Below are 24,237 nucleotides of genomic sequence, written 5' to 3'. Positions count from 1 at the left end.
AGCTTGAAGACTGCCAGGGGTCTGTTGGTAATCCCCCTTATGTGTGCTGGGAGGCAGTTGAACAGTCTCGGGCCCCTGACACTTATTGTATGGTCTCTTAACGTGCTAGTGACACCCCTGCTTTTCATTGGGGGGATGGTGCATCGTCTGCCAAGTCTTTTGCTTTCGTAGTGAGTGATTTTCGTGTGCAAGTTTGGTACTAGTCCCTCTAGGATTTTCCAGGTGTATATAATCATGTATCTCTCCCTCCTGCGTTCCAGGGAATACAGGTTTAGAAACCTCAAGCGCTCCCAGTAATTGAGGTGTTTTATCTCCGTTATGCGCGCCGTGAAAGTTCTCTGTACATTTTCTAGGTCGGCAATTTCACCTGCCTTGAAAGGTGCTGTTAGAGTGCAGCAATATTCCAGCCTAGATAGAACAAGTGACCTGAAGAGTGTCATCATGGGCTTGGCCTCCCTAGTTTTGAAGGTTCTCATTATCCATCCTGTCATTTTTCTAGCAGATGCGATTGATACAATGTTATGGTCCTTGAAGGTGAGATCCTCCGACATAATCACTCCTAGGTCTTTGACGTTGGTGTTTCGCTCTATTTTGTGGCCAGAATTTGTTTTGTACTCTGATGAAGATTTAATTTCCTCATGTTTACCATATCTGAGTAATTGAAATTTCTCATCGTTGAACTTCATATTGTTTTCTGCAGCCCACTGAAAGATTTGGTTGATGTCCGCCTGGAGCCTTTCAGTGTCTGCAATGGAAGACACTGTCATGCAGATTCGGGTGTCATCTGCAAAGGAAGACACGGTGCTGTGGCTGACATCCTTGTCTATGTCGGATATGAGGATGAGGAACAAGATGGGAGCTAGTACTGTGCCTTGTGGGACAGAGCTTTTCACCGTAGCTGCCTCGGACTTTACTCTGTTGACGACTACTCTCTGTGTTCTGTTAGTGAGGAAATTATAGATCCATCGACCGACTTTTCCTGTTATTCCTTTAGCGCGCATTTTGTGCGCTATTACGCCATGGTCACACTTGTCGAAGGCTTTTGCAAAGTCTGTATATATTACATCTGCATTCTTTTTGTCTTCTAGTGCATTTAGGACCTTGTCGTAGTGATCCAGTAGTTGAGACAGACAGGAGCGACCTGTTCTAAACCCATGTTGCCCTGGGTTGTGTAACTGATGGGTTTCTAGATGGGTGGTGATCTTGCTTCTTAGGACCCTTTCAAAGATTTTTATGATATGGGATGTTAGTGCTATTGGTCTGTAGTTCTTTGCTGTTGCTTTACTGCCCCCTTTGTGGAGTGGGGCTATGTCTGTTGTTTTTAGTAACTGAGGGACGACCCCCGTGTCCATGCTCCCTCTCCATAGGATGGAAAAGGCTCGTGATAGGGGCTTCTTGCAGTTCTTGATGAACACAGAGTTCCATGAGTCTGGCCCTGGGGCAGAGTGCATGGGCATGTCATTTATCGCCTGTTCGAAGTCATTTGGCGTCAGGATAACATCGGATAGGCTTGTGTTAGTCAAATTTTGTGGCTCTCTCATAAAAAATTCATTTTGGTCTTCGACTCTCAGTCTGGTTAGCGGCTTGCTAAAAACTGAGTCATATTGGGACTTGAGTAGCTCACTCATTTCCTTGCTGTCATCTGTGTAGGACCCATCTTGTTTAAGTAGGGGCCCAATACTGGACGTTGTTCTCGATTTTGATTTGGCATAGGAGAAGAAATACTTTGGGTTTCTTTCGATTTCATTTATGGCTTTTAGTTCTTCCCGCGATTCCTGACTCCTAAAGGATTCTTTTAGCTTAAGTTCGATGCTTGCTATTTCTCTGACCAGTGTCTCCCTGCGCATTTCAGATATATTGACCTCTTTTAGCCGCTCTGTTATTCTTTTCCGTCGCCTGTAAAGGGAGCGCCTGTCTCTTTCTATTTTACATCTACTCCTCCTTTTTCTTAGAGGAATAAGCCTTGTGCATACATCGAGTGCCACCGAGTTAATCTGTTCTAGGCATAAGTTTGGGTCTGTGTTGCTTAGTATATCTTCCCAGCTTATATCGGTTAGGACTTGGTTTACTTGGTCCCACTTTATGTTTTTGTTATTGAAGTTGAATTTGGTGAATGCTCCCTCGTGACTAGTCTCATTTTGTCGGTCTGGGGCTCCATGCATACATGTCTGAACCTCAATTATGTTGTGATCTGAGTATATTGTTTTTGATATGGTGACATTTCTTATCAGATCATCATTGTTAGTGAAGATGAGGTCTAGTGTATTCTCCAGTCTTGTAGGCTCTATTATTTGCTGGTTTAAATTGAATTTTGTGCAGAGATTTAAAAGCTCGTGTGAGTGTGAGTTTTCATCAGAGCTGCCTCCTGGTGTTATTACTGCAACAATATTATTTGCTATATTCCTCCATTTTAGGTGCCTTAAGTTGAAATCCCCCAGGAGCAAGATGTTGGGTGCAGGAGCTGGAAGATTTTCCAGACAGTGGTCAATTTTTAACAGCTGTTCCTGGAATTGCTGGGATGTTGCATCCGGAGGCTTGTAGACTACCACAATGACTAGGTTTTGGTTCTCGACCTTTACTGCTAAAACTTCCACTACGTCATTTGAGGCATTAAGCAGTTCTGTGCAAACAAGTGACTCTGCAATGTACAGGCCAACCCCCCCCTTTTGCCTGTTCACTCTGTCACATCTGTATAGGTTGTAACCTGGGATCCATACTTCGTTGTCCAAGTGATCCTTTATGTGGGTCTCAGTGAAAGCCGCGAACATTGCCTTTGCCTCTGCAAGCAGTCCACGGATGAAAGGTATTTTGTTGTTTGTAGCTGGCTTTAGACCCTGTATATTTGCAAAGAAGAATGTTATCGGACTGGTGGTATTGTTGGTACTGGGGGGGGATTTTTTTTCCGGCATTAGTATCTGTATCTGTTGGTTTGGAGTGGAGGCCATCGACTGTGGTTCCACTCCAGGAATGACTGGATTTGGTGTACGATTTCTGCCATTTCCTGCCAGTTTTTTTTCCTTCCTGGCACTAAAAAACCTCTCCCTCTTGAGTGGCTGTGGCTACCCAGGTTTTCCCATGGCCTGGATGTTTTGTATCTTTTTGTCCCCTTTAGATGGTATGCCTGGCAATTTAAGTTATAGCACAGTCTTTCCTGTACTGAAGAGGTACACATTTCAGGGTGAAAAAGCTTACAGGAAGGGAGTTTGCATTTTCCTGTTTTCATATGGGCATGGCATTTTCTAGGGTGGTCATAGTTGCATGTCCCATCTGTTTTTCCAGATTTCCCATGCCAGCAGATACCAAGTGCATAGTATGTGCACAGGCTTGGTTTCCGCTTGCCTTGGGTTTCTGTGACTGTATTCCCTGTTGGTGCATGTTTCCCTGTCTTACTTCTATCCTCCCTAGCACCAACAATGGAGCTCCCACCAGTTGTTTTTGGTAATTTATCCTCACTATTGCTATTGGAGTCCTCTTGTTTGCTATTTCCTGCGGTATTTCTAGTTTGCAATATTGGTTTTATCTTATCTTTGACTACACTTGTTTCCCTACTATGGCTCCTGTCCCCTATGAGATCATTTATATGTATTCCTTCCTGCGTATAATTCCCGACTACCTGGACAATATCTCCAGCTTCACCATTTCTGTCTCCCAGGACAGTATCTCCAGCTTCACCATTTCTGTCTCCCAGGACAGCACCTCCAGCTTCACCATTACTGTCTCCCAGGACAGTATCTCCAGCTTCACCATTTCTGTCTCCCAGGACAGCACCTCCAGCTTCACCATTTCTGTCTCCCAGGACAGTATCTCCAGCTTCACCATTTCTGTCTCCCAGGACAGCACCTCCAGCTTCACCATTACTGTCTCCCAGGACAGCACCTCCAGCTTCACCATTACTGTCTCCCAGGACAGCACCTCCAGCTTCACCATTACTGTCTCCCAGGACAGCACTATCAGCCCCACATTTACTGACTACCAGGACATCACCTCCAGCCTTACAGTTTATGACTACATGGCCAGTATCAAGGGCAGTACCATTCAGCCCAGACATTTTATGTTCCCATCTGTTGTAGAAAGCTTCCAGGTTTTCTATGAAAGCAGCTTTGATGTTGTCCTCTTTTAATACCCTTGTGATTTTAGTCCACAGATTTTCCTCATTTGAGCATACCCAAAAACACTTCTCTGTTTTAATACTGCTTGTAGCTAGTTCTGGGATATCTGCACAAGGGGCGTGACACCAATTTCCACAAAAATGACAATTTATCCATGTGGAAGCCCGTTTGTTTGACTGACCACAGACTACACAGGGCTTCATAATGATTTGAATGGTTGATTTACTGCAAATTCTACTAGCAACCTCTTGAAAATTCTATTAATAACCTTAAATGAAGCTCTAGCTATTTGTATTTCTGTTTCTAACTCTTTTTGTATATTGGACAGCTTACCGTCACGTTCCTGATTTTTAATGTTTGTGTTTATAGGGCGCCTACAACCCCATCCGTTTACAGTCTGCTTTATTGTCCAACGAAACTGTTTGAAACCAGTCCCGGGTTCGGACCAGTCAAGGGTTCGGACCAGGCAAGGGTTCGGGCCAGGCGATCTGCTCTGATCAGTGGGTCACTTATTTAAAACATACTGGTCGGTGATTTGAGCTAACACATGAAGGATCTACTGGAAATTATCTACCCGAGTAATATGTGATTTGACTGATACAAAAGTATAACTTGCGTGTTGAAGAGCCGGTGATATCTGGCAGCTCCTACAATGACGAACGGTCACCTCCTTGTTTATCAATCGCTGTATCTGGCTTTTCTCTTTTTTTTTTTTTTTTTTTTTTCTTTTTTCCGTCTCCACCACAATAAATGCTATATTATCACTATAGTTGACTGGTGCAAATTTTGGAGGAAGGACGCTTTTTCTGTAGTAATAATTGCTTCTCGTTGTGTATATTGCGACTGCTGGTAACTACAGGTTATATGAAATTCACAGTAACGTCTCGTATTTCAAGAAAAAGAAACTAATGAAAGTCACTCCACTCCACTAAGTACCATTATAATACTGGTTAGTTGCTACTACAACACTGTATTCTGCTAATCACTGGTATCACTAGTTATATGCGAGTACACTGGCAAGCCAGGAAGATTATTAAAAACAGCTGACCTGTGGTAAGTTCTGGCGACTTCTGGCACCTGCCTCTATAGGCTTATCACTTCATTTACAAATTCACCTGTTTTCAAATGACACTTTAGCCTTTATCATCAATATACTAGGGAGCCCCTGTAGTATACACTATACACTATGTATACTCAATGTTATCAGGGAGACTTTCTTTCCTCTGACATGAAAAGTTCAATTATTATTTTTTTTCCACACGGGACAGGCCTATGATTCCCCTCTGGCAGTAAACTCTGCTAGTGCACACTAATTCTCCTTTTTTGACTCAGTATATAATGTTTTCCGCCCAAGATTTGTTCCAGGCGCTAGAGGGATGTATCGTATAGGATTGATGACACAAATTAAAGTTCTAGCACGTAAGAGCGACCGTGAAAACACGAAAAACCCGGAGCACAACGAGGCACGCTTTTCGTTGTTCCAGCAGACACGGCAAGACTCTCCCACTGTCTCCCAATGAGATTACTTGTATGTATGGAATGGTGAGGTACATACAGGTAACCCCCTATAAAATTTTCCATAAGGTTACTGAAGTTTCTTATGTGGTAGCACTAGAGACAGAGGTCAGTCATCACGTGAGGTCACCGTCCTAATCTGTCTGGGATTTAGCGTGGGGCGTTACTGAGCACCATGGATTGCTGTAGTGTTTTAGAATCTCAGGTTAAAGTGTTGAAAAATGAGGTTCTACTTCTTCAAGAGGAAAATAAAATGCTGAAGCTTTGCCTAGATGGGTTTGGGAGTGAGAGATCGTTGGAGCTGCTAAGGAGGAAAAGGTTACCAGTGGTGAGGTTGAGAATGTCAGCCACTTTAAGAGGCAAGTGGTTCACAATTCAGGAAGAAAGATGATAAGGTAGGTTAACAGAGAAGATATGAAGGTAGGAAATCGATTCTCCATTCACCAGGATTAGCGTACTTCAGTGGTTAGTGAGGTTAAGGGTACCACTGACTCTCCTGCTAATCAAGGTAATAATATTCTGATTGTGGAAGATTCTCAGGTAAGATATATGGACCATGCTCTTTGTAACAGAGATATGAAGGTCAGACAGGGTATGCCTCTCAGGAGCTAGTGTTGGTGATATAGTCAGCAGGTTGGATAATATTGTGTCAGGTAATGGGAACAAGCCCATTGTCTGTCTTAGTGCTGGTGGAAATGACATCAGGAAGGGCAGGAGACAGGAGCTGCTACATATATACAGGTCAGCCATAGATGTAGTCAAGTTTAAGGGAGGGATCCCAATCATATGTAGCATCTTGCCTAGAAGGGGAGTGGGCAATGAATGGATGTCTAGGGCAATTGGTATAAATTGCTGGCTAGACAGGTACTGCAAGGAACTTGCAGTCCCATTCACTGATAACTGGGACAAATTTTATGGCAAACATGCAAAGTATGCTAGGGATGGAGTTCATCTCTCTGGGGCTGGAGTGGTTGTATTGGTCAATTCGATTGCGGGGGTCACTGGTGACTTGTTTAGGACTTTAAACTGATAGATTATAGAGGTATGGTTGTTTGTGGGAAACAATCAGGCTGCAGTATTAGGGTTAAAAACAGCAGATATTACCATGATACCTCAGGGATATGTTTAAAAGACAATATTCAAAATAAAGTTCTAGTAAAGACAAAGCAACTGATCGACAAACAAAGAGAGTTAGAAGAGGGCAACAAATGACTAGCTCTCTTAAAGTTTACTATACAAATAGTAGGAGTCTAAAAAATAAGATAGATGAGAAAAGATTACTTGCAAGTGCAGGTAATATAGATATTATTGCTATAATGGATACCTGGTTCAACTTGACAGATATGGAAATGCCTTCTGAATGCAACATACAGGGTTTTAAACTATTCCACACTGATAGGGTCAACAGAAAGGGTGGTGGAATGGTGATGTATGTTAGAGATAATTTAAATTCTTGTGTTAGACAAGATATAAGATTAGAAACATCAGACACAGAATCTCCGTTTGGCTACAGTTTCTCAAGGGTCGTGAAAAATTAATTTTGGGTGCGATTTATAGGCCTCCAAGCCTTGATAGTGAGTGCAGTAAGCTGTTATAGGTCGAAATTCATAAGGCATCTAGATATGAAAATGTATTAATGGGAGATTTTAACTTTAGACAAATTGATTGGAACAATGTGACAGAAAATCTTGAGTTTAGTGGCTTTCTTGATACGGTTCACAATTGCTTTTTAAAACAGTTTGTAACAGAACCAACTAGAGGAAACAACCTGCTTGACTTGGCTCTTGCCAACAAAGAATCACTAGTTAATAATCTTGAGGTTAATGATGAGCTTGGGGAAACTAATCACAAATCACTTAGTTTCAATATATCATGGAATTACCTAGATAACTGCAATCAATTCTCTGTCTCAGACTTCTGCGTGGCTGACTTCATGGGACTGAGAAATTACCTGGGTGGGTTAAATTGGGATGACCTGACTGTGGGTCAGGTATGTGGTGCTGGTTGCCAATACGATGTGTTTCAGAGCATAGTGCTAGCTACCCTGACAACTTTTGTTCCAACTACGGAAATTATATCTAACAAAAATGATCCCAAATGGATAAACAATAGATTAAAACATCTCATTGGTCAAAAGAGAGGCATATATAGACATATCAAAAGAGGGAAAGGGCAGTTAAGAAATCAATATATTCAATTAAAGCAGGAAATAAAAAAAGGAATAAGAAAAGCAAAAAGGGATTATGAGGCTAAAGTCACAAGGGATTCGAAGACTAGCCCAAAAGGGTTCTTTTAGGTATACAGAAGTAAGATTAAAGACAAGATAGGCCTACTTGAGAGCAACTCAGGTCAGATCACTAACAGTGATAAGTAAATGTGTGAACTTTTCAACACTTACTTCCTCTCAGTTTTTACTCAGGAAGATACTAGCGAAATTCCAGAAATAATAAATTATGTTGAACAGGACAATAATAAATTATACATGATTGCGGTAACTAGTGACATGGTCCTCAGACAAATAGAAAAATTAAAGCCTAACAAATCTCCAAGCTCTGTCGAACTGTTTGCAAGGGTTTTAAAGGAATGTAAAGAGGAGCTTAGTATACCTTTGGCTAATATTTTGAATATATCACTACAAACTGGCATAGTGCCAGACAAGTGGAAAATGGCAAATGTAATACCTATTTGCAAGGCAGGTGACAGGTCCATATCTTCGAACTATAGACTAATAAGCCTTACCTCCATAGTGGGAAAATTTATGGAATCAATAATTGCCGAAGCAATTCATAGTCATCTTGAAAGGCATAAATTGATTGATGAATCTCAGCATGGTTTTACAAAAGGGCATTCCTGTCTTACGAATTTACTAACTTTTTTCACTAAGGTATATGAGGTATATCATGGTATTGAAATGATATTGTGTATATGGACTTCAGTAAAGTTTTTGATAGAGTTCCACATCAGAGGTTATTGAGGAAACTTAAGGCACACAGAATAGGAGAAATTTTTTTCTGAGCAGAGGCATGGATGACAAATAGGCAACAGAGAGTTTGCATAAATGGGGAGAAACCAGAATGGGGGCACATCACAAGCGGTGTTCCACAGAGGTCAGTGTTGGGCCCCTTGTTGTTCACAATTTACATAAATGACAAAGACAAGGGAATAAATAGCAACATAAGCAAATTTGCCGATGACACCAAAATAAGCTGTCCAATTCATTCTAATGAGGACATTAGAGCACTCCATGATGATTTGAATAGACTGATGCAGTGGTCAGAGAAGTGGCAGATGCAGTTTAATATAGACAAATGCAAAGCTCTAAATGTTGGACAGGAAAACAACCATGCCACATATAAACTAAATAATGTAGATCTTAATTTTACTGATTACAAAAAGGATTTAGGAGTTCTGGTTAGCAGTAATCTGAAACCAAGACAACAGTTCATAAGTGTTCGCAATAAAGCTAACAGAATCCTTGGCTTCATATCTAGAAGTAAAAATAACAGAAGTCCTCAGGTTGTTCTTCAACTCTATATATCTTTGGTTAGGCCTCATTTAGATTATGCTGCACAGTTTTGGTCACCGTATTACAGAATGGATATAAATGCACTGGAAAATGTACAAAGGAGGATGACAAAGTTGATGCCATGTATCAGAAATTTTCCCTATGAGGATAGACTGAGGGCCCTAAATCTTCACTCTCTAGAAAGGCGTAGAATTAGGGGGGATATGATTGAGGTGTTTAAATGGAAAACAGGAATGAATAAAGGGGATGTAAATAGCATGCTAAAAATATGTAGTCTAGACAGGACTTGAAGCAATGGCTTTAAGTTGGAAAAATTCAGATTCAGGAAGGATATAGGAAAGTACTGGTTTGGTAACAGAGTTGTGGATGAGTGGAAGAAACTCACGAGTACCAACATAGAGGCTAAGATGTTGTATAGTTTTAAAAATAGGTTAGATAAGTACATGAGTGGGTGTGGGTGGGTGTGAGTTTGACCTGACTAGCTTGTGCTGCTAGGTCAGATGCCATGTTCCTTCCTGAAGTGAACATGACCTGACCTGACTAGATTAATTATTATTAAGATCAAGTCTGCTGCATTTGGCTTATTTTCAATTTGACCTGATGAATGAACTGCTGTGGCATCATGTTGCCAGGTGCTGGTGTTTACAAGATATGTTCACTCACGTTCATTTAAAGAGTAGTTTCTCTTTTGTTCTCCTCTTGAAACAATTACCAACGCCTCAGATATCTTGGAAAAGGTTTTCTTTCTTTGAATCAGAAAATCTTTTGTGGAATAATGTCTGTGGGTACTGTCCAGACGGGGCACCAGCTATGTTGGGGACAAAATCTGGATTTCAAGTTTGTGTGCCTCAAAAACACTTCCAGCTCCACTAGGAGCTGGAAGTGTTTTTGTGAATTTTGTCAAAGGAGGTACTCTAAACTCAGGACTTTTCAAGCAATTATGTACTGATATGGATGCTGGCCATCATTTGCTTCTTTTCCATACAAATGTTCAATGGCTTTCAAGTGGAAATGTAACTAAGTGAATATTTAAACTTAGATATGAGCCCATATTGTTTTTTGAAGTTCAGGGTAAGATGGCATTTTTTGCCTGGCTGGATGATGAGAAAAGGATCATGTGCCTTTCCTATTTGGATGACATTTTTGAGCAATTGAATAAACTGAATCTTCAGATGCAAGGAAGGAATATAAACATCATAAAATTCATGAATTCCTTGCAAGTGTTCATGGTTAGTGCTAGCTGGGATGATTCATTCATCAGTTGTGTAGCAAGTCTGGTCAGTAATAATTTCTCCTCTGGCATTTTATAGATTCTATTAACTAGCCAACTTAAAGTTCACTTCCCTGGAAGCATAATAATGACTTTACTGGATTGAGGCCTCAGCTGGGATTCAAAATAAAGAACATTCTCTCTTAGTACAGGATAATTTGTTTTACCAAGGAATAATTTGTGGTACTGAGCAAGCCAACACATGTGAATAATACTTCATGATGTGTTGAGTCTTATTATAATGGAATAGTAGGAAGACTATTCAAATATACTCATACAAACATATGTACACACAGTAACAAACACACCTGTAAATGTACACACACTTGCGCACACACAAGCATGCACGAGCACGTGTTTGTATGTACGTACACACACACACACACACACACACATGCACACACACACACACACACACACACACACACACACACACACACACACACACACACACACACACACACACACACACACACACACAACAAGGAGATTAGTAGAAGAGCCAGAAACGAGTATGCACAGATAAGGAGGGAGGCCCAGCGACAGTATGAAAACGACATAGCATCGAAAGTCAAATCTGACCCGAAACTGCTGTATAGCCACATTAGGAGGAAGACAACAGTCAAGGACCAGGTGATAAGGCTGAGGAAAGAAGGTGGAGAACTCACAAGAAACGATCAAGAGGTATGTGAGGAGCTCAACATGAGATTTAAGGAAGTATTTACAGTAGAGACAGGAAGGACTCTGGGGGGACAGACCAGATGGGGACACCAACAAGGAATACACCAACAAGTGTTGGACGACATACATACAGATGAGGAGGAGGTGAAGAAACTGCTAAGGGACATCGATACCTCAAAGGCAATGGGACCGGACAACATCTCTCCATGGGTCCTTAGAGAGGGAGCAGATATGTTGTGCGTACCACTTACCACAATCTTCAACACATCCCTGGAAACTGGGCAACTACCTGAGGTATGGAAGACGGCAAATGTAGTTCCCATTTTCAAAAAAGGAGACAGAAAAGAGGCACTAAACTATAGACCTGTGTCATTGACGTGTATAGTATGCAAAATTATGGAGAAGATTATCAGGAGGAGAGTGGTGGAGCACCTGGAACGGAACAGGAGTATAAATGCCAACCAGCACGGATTCACGGAAGGCAAATCCTGTGTCACAAACCTTCTGGAGTTTTATGATAAAATAACAGAAGTAAGACAAGAGAGAGAGGGGTGGGTTGATTGCATCTTCTTGGACTGCAAGAAGGCTTTTGACACAGTTCCTCACAAGAGATTAGTGCAGAAGCTAGAGCATCAGGCGCATATAACAGGAAGGGCACTGCAATGGATCAGAGAATACCTGACAGGGAGGCAACAACGAGTCATGGTACGTAATGATGTATCACAGTGGGCACCTGTGACGAGCGGGGTCCCACAGGGGTCGGTCCTAGGACCAGTGCTATTTTTGGTATATGTGAACGACACACAATGAGCTTATCAAAAACAGCCAGCAAGGTTTCAGGGATGGGAAATCCTGTGTCACAAACTTACTGGAGTTCTATGACAGGGTGACAGCAATAAGACAAGAGAGAGAGAGGGGTGGGTAGATTACATTTCCTTGGACTGTAAGAAGGTATTTGCCACAGTTTCACACAAGAGACCAGTGCAAAAGCTGGAGGACCAGGCAAGGATAACAGGGAAGGCACTGCAATGGATCAGGGTATACCTATCAGGAAGACAACAGCAAGTCATGGTATATGGCGAGGTGTCAGACTGGGTGCCTGTGACGAGCAAGGTTCCACAGGGGTGAGTTCTAGGACCGGTGCAGTTTCTTGTATTTGTGAACAACATGATGGATGGAATAGACCAGAAGTGTCCCTCTTTGCAGATGATGTGAAGTTGATGAGAAGAATTCAATCGGATGAGGACCAGGCAGAACTACAAAGGGATCTGGACAGGCTGTAGGCATGGTCCAGCAACTGACTCCTGGAGTTCAACCCCACAAAGTGCAAAGTCATGAACATTGGGAAGAACAAAGAAGACCACAGATGGAGTACAGTCTAGGGGGCCATAGACTACAAACCTCACTCAAGAAAAAGGACCTTGAGGTGAGTATAACACTGGACACATCTCTTGAGGTGCACATCAACCAAATAACTGCTGCAGCATATGAGTGCCTAGCAAACCTAAGAACAGCACTCCAACATCTCAATGAGGAATCGTTCAGGACCCTGTACACTGAGTATGTTTGGCCTATATTGGAGTATGCAGAACCAGTTTGGAACCCACACCTAGCCAAGCACATTAAGAAACTAGAGAAAGTGCAAAGGTTTGCAACAAGACTAGTCCCGGAGCTACCGGGCATGTTCTATTAGGAGAGGTTAAGAGAAATTATAATTACACCACGTTTAGTTTTGGTGTTCTGGTGAAAGGAGAAGTGGAGAAGATCGTGTTGGCTGGTAGGTTTTCAATACACTTAAAACGAAGTTTATGGTCAGCTTTGCAGAGAAAAACATCAAGGAAAGGAAGAGTGTTGTTGACTTCTTCTAGTGTGAACTGGATTGAGGTCTCAACTTGGTTGAGCTAGTGTTGGAGAGCTTGAACGTTGAAGCGTCTGGGAGTTATGACGAGAATGTCGTCAACATAATGGAGCCAGGTGACAGAAAAGGGAATAATAGTGGAAAAACGCTCGGCTTCCAGATGTTCCGTGTATAGGTTTCGCCAGGACGGCACTAAGTGGCGAACCCATGGGTAGTCCAAAAATCTGCAGAAAGAGGTGATTTTAGAAAGAGAAACACATTAAGCCAACACATAGTTCAACAAGGTCGATGAAATCACTGGCTGGAATAAGAAGATCAAGTGTTTCTCTTTTGAAAATTACCTCTTTCAGCAGACTCTTGGACTACCCATGGGTAGCCCAAAACAATAAGGAATCGTTCAGGACCCTGTATACTGTGTATGTTAGGCCCATATTGGAATATGCAGCACTAATTTGAAATCCACACCCAGCCAAACACGTAAGGAAACTAGAGAAAGTGCAAAGCTTAGCAACTAGACTGGTCCCAGAGCTAAGGGGTATGTCCTACAAGGAGAGGTTAAGAGAAATCGACCTGACGACACTGGAGGACAGGAGGGTTAGGAGATATGATAACGACATGCAAAATACTGAGAGGAATCAACAAGATAGACAGAGACAGGATGTTCCAGAGATGGGAAATGGCAACAAGGGGTCACAGTTGGAGGTTGAAGACTCAGATGAATCACAGAGATGTTAGGAAGTATTTCTTCAGTCACAAAGTTGTCGGGAAGTGGAATAGTCTGGGAAGTGATGTAGTGGAAGCAGGATCCATACATAGCTTTAAGAAGAGGTATGATAAATCTCATGGAGTGGGAAGAGTGACCTAGTAGCGACCAGCGAAGAGGCAGGCCAGGAGCTATTAATCGACCCCTGCAACCACATATAGGTGAGTACACACACACACACACACACACACACACACACACACACACACACACACACACACACATGCAAATGAACACACGCCCGTAAACAGCACACACATACACTACAAAACCTAACCCAGGAAGGGCAGGACAAATGAAGCCAAACTAAAAGAGAGGCGACTACACAGGCAAAGCTACTGATTGTGGGTGACTTCAAACTGACTGGGAGAACCTGGAGCCACATAGGGGCCCAGAAACGTGAAGGGCTCAGATGATGGAGGTGGTACTGGAAAACTTCATGTACCAACACATGAGGGACACTACCAGAGAGAGAGAAGAGGACGAACTAGCAAGACTCTATCTAGTATTCACCTTGATTAGCGCAGATATTGAGGACATCACATATGAAAGACCCGTCGGGGCCAGTGACCAAGTGGTCCTAAGCTTCGAATACACAGTAGAGCTACAAGTGTAGAAGGAAGCAGGAAAGGCAGGACGAATGAAGCCAAACTTCAAGAGAGGGGACTACACAGGCATGAAGAATTTCCTGCACAAGGTTCAGTGGGACAGAAACATGGCAGGGAGGTCAGTAAATGAGATGATGGAATATGTGACAACAATATGCAAGGAAGCTGAGGAGAGGTTTGTACCCAAGTGTAACAGAAATAATGAGAAGGCCAGGATGAGCCCTTGGTTCACCCAAATGTGTAGAGAAGCCAAAACCAGGTGTGCTAGCGAATGGAAGTAGTATCGAAGGCAAAGGACCCAGAAGAACAAGGAGAGCAATCATAGATCTAGAAATGAATATGCATAGTTAAGAACAGAAGCTCAACGACAACATGAAAATGATACAGCAGCGAAAGCCATATCTGATTTGAAGCTGTTGTATAGCCACATCAGGAGGAAAACAACAGTCAAGGACCAGGTTGAGGAAGGAAGGAGGGGAGATCACAGGAAACGACCAAGAAGTATGTGAGAAGCTCAATATTAGATTCAAAGAAGTATTCACAGAGGAGACAGAAGGGACTCCAGGAAGACAGAGAGGTGGTGTACACCACCAAGTGTTAGGCACAATACATACAACTGAGGAGGAAGTGAAGAGGCTGCTAAGTGAGCTAGATACTTCAAAGGCGATGAGGTTGGATAACATCCTTCCATGGGTCCTGAGAGAAAGAGGTGCTATGTGTACTACTAACAACAATTTTCAACACATCTATCAAAACAGGGCGACTACCTGAGGTATGGAAGACAGCAAATGGAGTCCCAATTTTTAAAAAAGGAGACAGACACGAAGCTTTAAATTACAGACTTGTGTCACTAACATGAATAGTATGCTAAGTCATGGAGAAAATTATCAAGAGGAGAGTAGTGGAGAACCTAGAAAGGAATGAGCTTACCAACGACAACCAGCACGGTTTCAGGGACGGGAAATCCTGTGTCACAAACCTACTGAAGTTCTATGACAGGGTGGCAGCAGTAAGACAAGAGAGAGAGAGAGAGAAGTGGGTAGACTGTGTTTTCTTGAACTGCAAGAAGGCTTTTGACACAGTTCCACACAACAAATTAATGGAAAAACTGGAGGACCAAGCAGGCATAACAGAGAAGGCACTGCAATGGATCACAGAATACCTGACAGGTCGGCAACAACGAGTCATGGTACGTGACGAGGTGTCAGAGTGGGCGCCTGTAACAAGCGGGGTTCCACAGGGGTTGGTCCTAGGACCGGTGCTGTTCTGGTATATTTCAATGACATGACTTAAGGAAGAGACTCAGAATGTCCTTGTGTGCAGATGATGTAAAGTTAATGAGAAGAATTCAATCGAATGAGGACCAGGCTTAACTACAAAAGGATCTGGTCCAGAAACTGGCTCCTGGAGTTCAACCCCACCAAGTGCAAAGTCATGAAGATTGGAGAAGGGCAAAGAAGACTGCAGACGGAGTACAGTCTAGGGGGCCAGAGACTACAAACCTTACTCAAGAAAAACGATCTTGGGGTGAGTATAACACCTGGCACATCTCCTGAGGTGCACATCAACCAAATAACTGCTGCAGCATATGGGCACCTAGCAAACCTAAGAATAGCATTCCAACATCTCAAAATGGAATCATTCAGGACCCTGTACACTGTGTATGTCAGGCCTATATTGGAGTATGCAGCACCAGTTTGGAACCCACACATAGCCAAGCATGTAAGGAAATTAGAGAAAGTGTAAAGGTTTGCAACGAGACTAGTTCCGGAGCTAAGGGGCATGTCTTACGAGGAGAGGTTAGGGGAATTCGACTTGATGACATTGAAGGACAGGAGAGATTGGGGAGATATGATAATGATATATAAAACACTGAGAGGAATTGACGAGGTGGACAGAGACAGGATATTCCAGAGATGAGACACAATAACAATGGGTCACAATTGGAAGTTGAAGACTCAGATGAATCACAGGGATGTTTGGAAGTATTTCTTCATCCACAGAGTTGTCAGGAAATGGAAAAGTCTGGGAAGTGATGTAGTTGAGGCAGGATCCATACATAGCTTTGAGAAAAGATATGATAAAACTCATGGAGCAGGGGGAGTGACCTAGTAATGACCAGTGAAGAGGCGGGGTCAGGAGCTGTGACTCGACCCCTGCAACCACAACTACGTAAGTACAACTAGGTGAGTAAACATACACACTCTTCAACCATATATCAGTGAGTATATCAGTGAGTATATCAGTGAGTATACACACACATTTTGTTTTATAAAAGTAGACTGTACCTGTGGCGCAGATCCTGAGGACTCCAGGTATACTTATGACATCCTGAGGACTCCAGGTATACTTATGACATCCTGAGGACTCCAGGTATACTTATGACATCCTGAGGACTCCAGGTATACTTATGACATCTTGAGGACTCCAGGTATACTTATGACATCCTGAGGACTCCAGGTATACTTATGACATCCTGAGGACTCCAGGTATACTTATGACATCCTGAGGACTCCAGGTATACTTATGACATCTTGAGGACTCCAGGTATACTTATGACATCCTGAGGACTCCAGGTATACTTATGACATCCTGAGGACTCCAGGTATATTTATGACATCCTGAGGACTCCAGGTATACTTATGACATCCTGAGGACTCCAGGTATACTTATGACATCCTGAGGACTCCAGGTATACTTATGACATCCTGAGGACTCCAGGTATACTTATGACATCCTGAGGACTCCAGCTATACTTATGACATCCTGAGGACTCCAGGTATACTTATGACATCCTGAGGACTCCAGGTATACTTATGACATCCTGAGGACTCCAGGTATACTTATGACATCCTGAGGACTCCAGGTATACTTATGACATCCTGAGGACTCCAGGTATACTTATGACATCCTGAGGACTCCAGGTATACTTATGACATCCTGAGGACTCCAGGTATACTTATGACATCCTGAGGACTCCAGGTATACTTATGACATCCTGAGGACTCCAGGTATACTTATGACATCCTGAGGACTCCAGGTATACTTATGACATCCTGAGGACTCCAGGTATACTTATGACATCCTGAGGACTCCAGGTATACTTATGACATCCTGAGGACTCCAGGTATACTTATGGCATCCTGAGGACTCCAGGTATACTTATGACATCCTGAGGACTCCAGGTATACTTATGACATCCTGAGGACTCCAGGTATACTTATGACATCCTGAGGACTCCAGGTATACTTATGACATCCTGAGGACTCCAGGTATACTTATGACATCCTGGGGACTCCAGGTATACTTATGACATCCTGGGGACTCCAGGTATACTTATGACATCCTGAGGACTCCAGGTATACTTATGACATCCTGGGGACTCCAGGTATACTTATGACATCCTGGGGACTCCAGGTATACTTATGACATCCTGGGGACTCCAGGTATACTTATGACATCCTGGGGACTCCAGGTATACTTATGACATCCTGAGGACTCCAGGTATACTTATGACATCCTGAGGACTCCAGGTATACTTATGACATCCTGAGGACTCCAGGTATACTTATGACATCCTGAGGACTCCAGGTATACTTATGACATCCTGAGGACTCCAGGTATACTTATGACATCCTGAGGACTCCAGGTATACTTATGACATCCTGAGGACTCCAGGTATACTTATGACATCCTGAGGACTCCAGGTATACTTATGACATCCTGAGGACTCCAGGTATACTTATGACATCCTGAGGACTCCAGGTATACTTATGACATCCTGAGGACTCCAGGTATACTTATGACATCCTGAGGACTCCAGGTATACTTATGACATCCTGAGGACTCCAGGTATACTTATGACATCCTGAGGACTCCAGGTATACTTATGACATCCTGAGGACTCCAGGTATACTTATGACATCCTGAGGACTCCAGGTATACTTATGACATCCTGAGGACTCCAGGTATACTTATGACATCCTGAGGACTCCAGGTATACTTATGACATCCTGAGGACTCCAGGTATACTTATGACATCCTGAGGACTCCAGGTATACTTATGACATCCTGAGGACTCCAGGTATACTTATGACATCCTGAGGACTCCAGGTATACTTATGACATCCTGAGGACTCCAGGTATACTTATGACATCCTGAGGACTCCAGGTATACTTATGACATCCTGAGGACTCCAGGTATACTTATGACATCCTGAGGACTCCAGGTATACTTATGACATCCTGAGGACTCCAGGTATACTTATGACATCCTGAGGACTCCAGGTATGACATCCTACTCCAGGTATACTTATGACATCCTGAGGACTCCAGGTATACTTATGACATCCTGAGGACTCCAGGTATACTTATGACATCCTGAGGACTCCAGGTATACTTATGACATCCTGAGGACTCCAGGTATACTTATGACATCCTGAGGACTCCAGGTATACTTATGACATCCTGAGGACTCCAGGTATACTTATGACATCCTGATGACTCCAGGTATACTTATGACATCCTGAGGACTCCAGGTATACTTATGACATCCTGAGGACTCCAGGTATACTTATGACAGGACTCCAGGTATACTTATGACATCCTGAGGACTCCAGGTATACTTATGACATCCTGAGGACTCCAGGTATACTTATGACATCCTGAGGACTCCAGGTATACTTATGACATCCTGAGGACTCCAGGTATACTTATGACATCCTGAGGACTCCAGGTATACTTATGACATCCTGAGGACTCCAGGTATACTTATGACATCCTGAGGACTCCAGGTATACTTATGACATCCTGAGGACTCCAGGTATACTTATGACATCCTGAGGACTCCAGGTATACTTATGACATCCTGAGGACTCCAGGTATACTTATGACATCCTGAGGACTCCAGGTATACTTATGACATCCTGAGGACTCCAGGTATACTTATGACATCCTGAGGACTCCAGGTATACTTATGACATCCTGAGGACTCCAGGTATACTTATGACATCCTGAGGACTCCAGGTATACTTATGACATCCTGAGGACTCCAGGTATACGTATGACATCCTGAGGACTCCAGGTATACTTATGACATCCTGAGGACTCCAGGTATACGTATGACATCCTGAGGACTCCAGGTATACTTATGACATCCTGAGGACTCCAGGTATACTTATGACATCCTGAGGACTACAGGTATACTTATGACATCCTGAGGACTCCAGGTATACTTATGACATCCTGAGGACTCCAGGTATACTTATGACATCCTGAGGACTCCAGGTATACTTATGACATCCTGAGGACTCCAGGTATACTTATGACATCTTGAGGACTCCAGGTATACGTATGACATCCTGAGGACTCCAGGTATACTTATGACATCCTGAGGACTCCAGGTATACTTATGACATCCTGAGGACTCCAGGTATACTTATGACATCCTGAGGACTCCAGGTATACTTATGACATCCTGAGGACTCCAGGTATACTTATGACATCCTGAGGACTCCAGGTATACTTATGATATCCTGAGGACTCCAGGTATACTTATGACCTCCTGAGGACTCCAGGTATACTTATAACTTCCTGAGGACTCCAGGTATACTTACGACCTCCATCTCAAGGGAAAAGGATAAGGATTTATTTATTGTTACAATTTCCTTCAGAAATTTTCGGACAGATACAATTAAAACTATCTTGTATGTGGAAATTTAATTTTAAGTTGTGGAGTTCTCTGAGCTGCTTGAATGCTGAGTAGAAACCAAGGATGCAGCAGGCATCACCATACTGATGATGAACTTAAAACTGGTTCTTTCAAGAACTTTGAGGCAGTTTATATCCAGGGGTAAATGGTCTCTAAGTCATGTCGAAACAAAGCTCCTTTATTTGTTTCTTATCATTTCATCTGTCACTATTATATACCCCAATGTTCTTTAAGTCGCATCATGTTATAGATCTGATAGGTGACCTTGTTCAGGTGTTAAAATTCAAATTTTAATTGAGTTTCTTATAAACATGTTTCTTATAAACATGTCTACCTCATAAATCTCTCCCCGACAAAAAAAAAAATCTTCAGAATGTAAGAGGTTAGTACTCACCCCAGCAATGCCCATGATAATCCTCATGATGAGAAGCCATACATACGAGGCAGAGGCAGCAACAGGGGTGAGGAGAGCACAAAGAGCATTCACTAGTGCTCCCACACCAAACACATGCTTGGCACTAAACTTCTCTGCCAACCATCCACCAGGCACCTGTAAAATGTATCTCATTAGGTCATGTTAGGTAAGGAGACAAAGTTATGGAAGTTGCAAAAGTGGAATATGTTTGATTTGTTTATAACTGATTAGGTTAATCTCTTTGAATCTGGCTAACTTTAGCTGTAGTAAGGGATACACCATGGCTGGGATTGACTATAAGATGATGTTTCTCGTGCAAGGGTTAATATAAAAGTTAAACTAATATGGATTCTAAGGTTTGGTCAGCCTAGTTTAATTAAAGTCAGTTGGTTGTCAAAAGTCATGTGTGAACCATGGAATAAGATGCAAGACAATATTTTTCTTTTTTTGCACAGTTCAGCTGACAGGCTAAGAATTGGTATCCTGCCTCAGTCTTGCCTTACTAATTACCCTCCCAGGATATGAACCACAACAATACAATGGTTGATTAACATGGTTGTCTCTTACGTAGAAAAGTCCAGAATTATAAAATATATTTTGGTAAGTTTTGTGATCATGCTCCCCTCAAGGAAGGTTCCTTGATGTTGGTGAGGGGCTCTTGATTTAGGGAATTGAATCTGTGCTCCAGTTCCCCGAATTAAGCCTGAATGCCTTCCACATCCCCCCCAGGCGCTGTATAATCCACCGGGTTTAGCGCTTCTCCCTTGATTATAATAATAATTGTGATCATGCACACCTTAAAACTAAGTAGGTCATCTAAAGATACCAGTATCAAGTACAATGATCATTCTAAGTAATAAAACTGATTATTAATACAATAATGTCAAAAATAAAGGATAATAAGTGCAAGAAAATGAATGATGAATGGAAGTTGAATAAGAATGTTGCAGAAGAATAGGTTTACTTTCACATATTTGGTTATCATCAATCACATCAAATTCAGAAAGTGCCTTTTAGTAGAGTTTCAAATTCTGGGGCCATTTATGTACCGTATATTGAGTTTTTACTCTGGTAAAGTCAAAAATATAGGACCTTAAAGAAGTATTGGTTATACTGTGCGTGACAGCTCTGTAAAATTATCCTTAGGGTCGGGTTTATCTTTCCGTTGATTATCCTGTATAAATACAATCCACAGTAATAAGCAAGAATGGTTTGTATGTAGAGTAATTCTAAACTTTCTGAAAAGTATGGGTGTGTGTTGTCGGGAATCTGACTGTGGGAACAGCCAACTAATACCCAAGTACCTACTTACTAACAGATGAACAATAACATCAGGTGTAAGGAGACTTAACCCACCAAACAATCAAACCTTCGATGCAAGTCAACTTATAAAGTAAATTAAGTTAATTAATTCTTTTTTTTTACCAGAATATAAATGGTAGTTACAATAAATCAGTTTACAGTTTATCTGGTTATATACTGGTTACAATTACAAGAATACCTTATCCTGCGTGTCTAATACCACTTATTTTGTACAACATTTAAGGTAAACTAATTTTAGATCTTACACACTCCTTCATACTAGTTATAATATGTAAGTTCAGCCTTTGTGTGCTAATTCAGCTTGAATATTGTATGATAATTAAGAAAATCAGCCCCTCCAGTATTACCTATGTTAATGTGCAATAAATATTACCTTTGATATACTTTTGAAGAGTTTAGAGAGTTTACTCTCTGAGCCCGGCCATCGGCCAGGCTCGTCTGGTGCTTGCCTGGTCAACCAGGCTGTTGCTACTGGAGACCCGCTGCCCCACATATCTATCACAGCCTGGTTGATCTGGCGCCTGGTGAAGATATTTGTCCAGTTTCCTCTTGAAGGCTTCTACACTTGTTCCAGCAGTGTTTCTGATATCTTCTGGTAAGATGTTGAAAAGTCTGGGACCCCGGATGTTGATACTGTGTTCCCTTATTGTCCCCACTGCACCCCTGCTCCTCACTGGGTTTATTTTACACTTCCTCCCATATCTCTCACTCCAGTATGTTGTTATGGCAGTGTGCAGATTTGGGACCAAGCCCTCGAGTACCTTCCAGGTATATATTATCATGTACCTCTCTCTCCTCCGCTCCAATGAGTACATGTTCAAGACTTGCAGGCGTTCCCAGTAGTTTAGGTGCTTTACTGGCTCAATGTGAGCCGTAAACGATCTCTGTATTTGTTCCGGCTCCGATATTTCTCCTGCCCTGAACGGGGCCGTCAGCACTGAGCAATATTCTAAGTGAGGGAGCACTAGCGATTTGAAGAGTGTCACCATCGGCATTATTTCCCTTGTTTTGAAAGTTCTCAATACCCACCCAGTCATCTTCCTGGCTGTCGTGATCTTTGTCAAAATTTCATGACTGTCCTTATTGTGTGTTTCTTGCCTATATCTTTACTTATTATTATTATTATTATTATTATTATTATTATTATTAATAGTAGTAGTAGTAGTAGTAGTAGTAGTAGTAGTAGTAGTAGTAGTAGTAGTAATAGTAGTAGTAGTAGTAGTAGTAGTAATAGTAATAGTAGTAGTAATAGTAGTAGTAATAAGAGTAGTAGTAATAGTAGTTGTAGTAGTAGTAGTAATAGTAGTAGTAGTAGTAATAGTAGTAATAATAGTAGTAATAGTAGTAGTAATAGTAGTAGTAGTAATAGTAGTAGTAATAGTAGTAGTAATAGTAATAGTAGTAATAGTAGTAGTAGTAATAAGAGTAGTAGTAATAGTAGTTGTATTAGTAGTAGTAATAGTAGTAGTAGTAATAGTAGTAATAATAGCAGTAATAGTAGTAGTAATAGTAGTAGTAGTAGTAGTAGTAGTAGTCTCAGTAGTAGTACCAGTAACCAGTGTACCAGTAGATGACTCACTACCAACCGTCTCTGCGTGAATCACTGTCTGTATTCATATTGTTGCTGACCACAGCAGTATTCAAACACCCCCCTCACATATGGGTACTGGGGTTAGTGAGTCTTACGAGAGAGAGCAAGGAGGCAGGTCACGGCTGTTTGGCGCTTCCCACATTATCCGTAATATACGTACTTCCAGCCTACGTGAGTATTTCTTTACCCTATCCACGTGTTCGAACCCCACATGATAAATGGTGGCAACGGTGTGGGAGCATGGATTTAAGCTTTTTAAGGGTATTTCAAGACGTTAGAAGACTGTTTGTGAGTAGCCGGCGGGTCAAAAGGTGAACCGTAGCTAGCCGCTTACCCTCACTCACCACCTCCACCCTGTACTCCAGCCTGCAAGCCTGTTGCAGCTGTTTTTCAAGCTTCCTGGCTTAGTTCGTGTGCTAATTGCTTCAATCTCCGAGGGGTTGACCCGGATTTTGCAATTAAGCCAGTCAGTAAGCCAGACTGTGGAGAATGCCAGTCAGTCTGTCATCCAGCCTGTCTCCTGTCATCCACCTGCTCCTTCATGCTGTGTGCATCGTTACCCGTCTTCCAGTCAGCCATTCTCGTGGGTTAAGCCAGTCAGCCAACCCAGCTTCTAACCCAGCTGAGAGAGAGAAGTAAGCCACGCAAGTTCCTCTGAAGTATTGTTTCATATATCGCTTTGTGCTCCCAGTTGGATGCTAAGAGAGTGAATTTCACCATTCCTGTGGCATAGAGTGGCTTATCAAGCCGCCTTCGTGAGTGGTGAGAAGTGCGTGGCAGTGAGAGAGCACAGGGCCGTTCTGTTGCCCCCTCCACCACCACCACCACTCTACTCACACCACCACCACCACCACTCTACTCACACCAC

General features: G+C 42.3%; 1 protein-coding gene across 1 annotated transcript in view; it reads right to left on the bottom strand.

Annotated features, from left to right (window-relative positions):
• Window positions 1-24,237, bottom strand: part of MFS3 (major facilitator superfamily transporter 3) — a 378,032-nt gene that overhangs the window by 77,824 nt on the left and 275,971 nt on the right. The window contains exon 6 of the mRNA XM_070086892.1: window positions 20,435-20,590. Within this exon, the coding sequence (XP_069942993.1) occupies window positions 20,435-20,590 (156 nt within the window). The remainder of the gene's footprint in view (window positions 1-20,434; window positions 20,591-24,237) is intronic.

Source organism: Cherax quadricarinatus, chromosome 20 (genome assembly GCF_038502225.1).
Source record: "Cherax quadricarinatus isolate ZL_2023a chromosome 20, ASM3850222v1, whole genome shotgun sequence".
Taxonomy (NCBI): domain Eukaryota; kingdom Metazoa; phylum Arthropoda; class Malacostraca; order Decapoda; family Parastacidae; genus Cherax; species Cherax quadricarinatus.
This window is presented reverse-complemented; position numbering and strand designations above follow the sequence as displayed.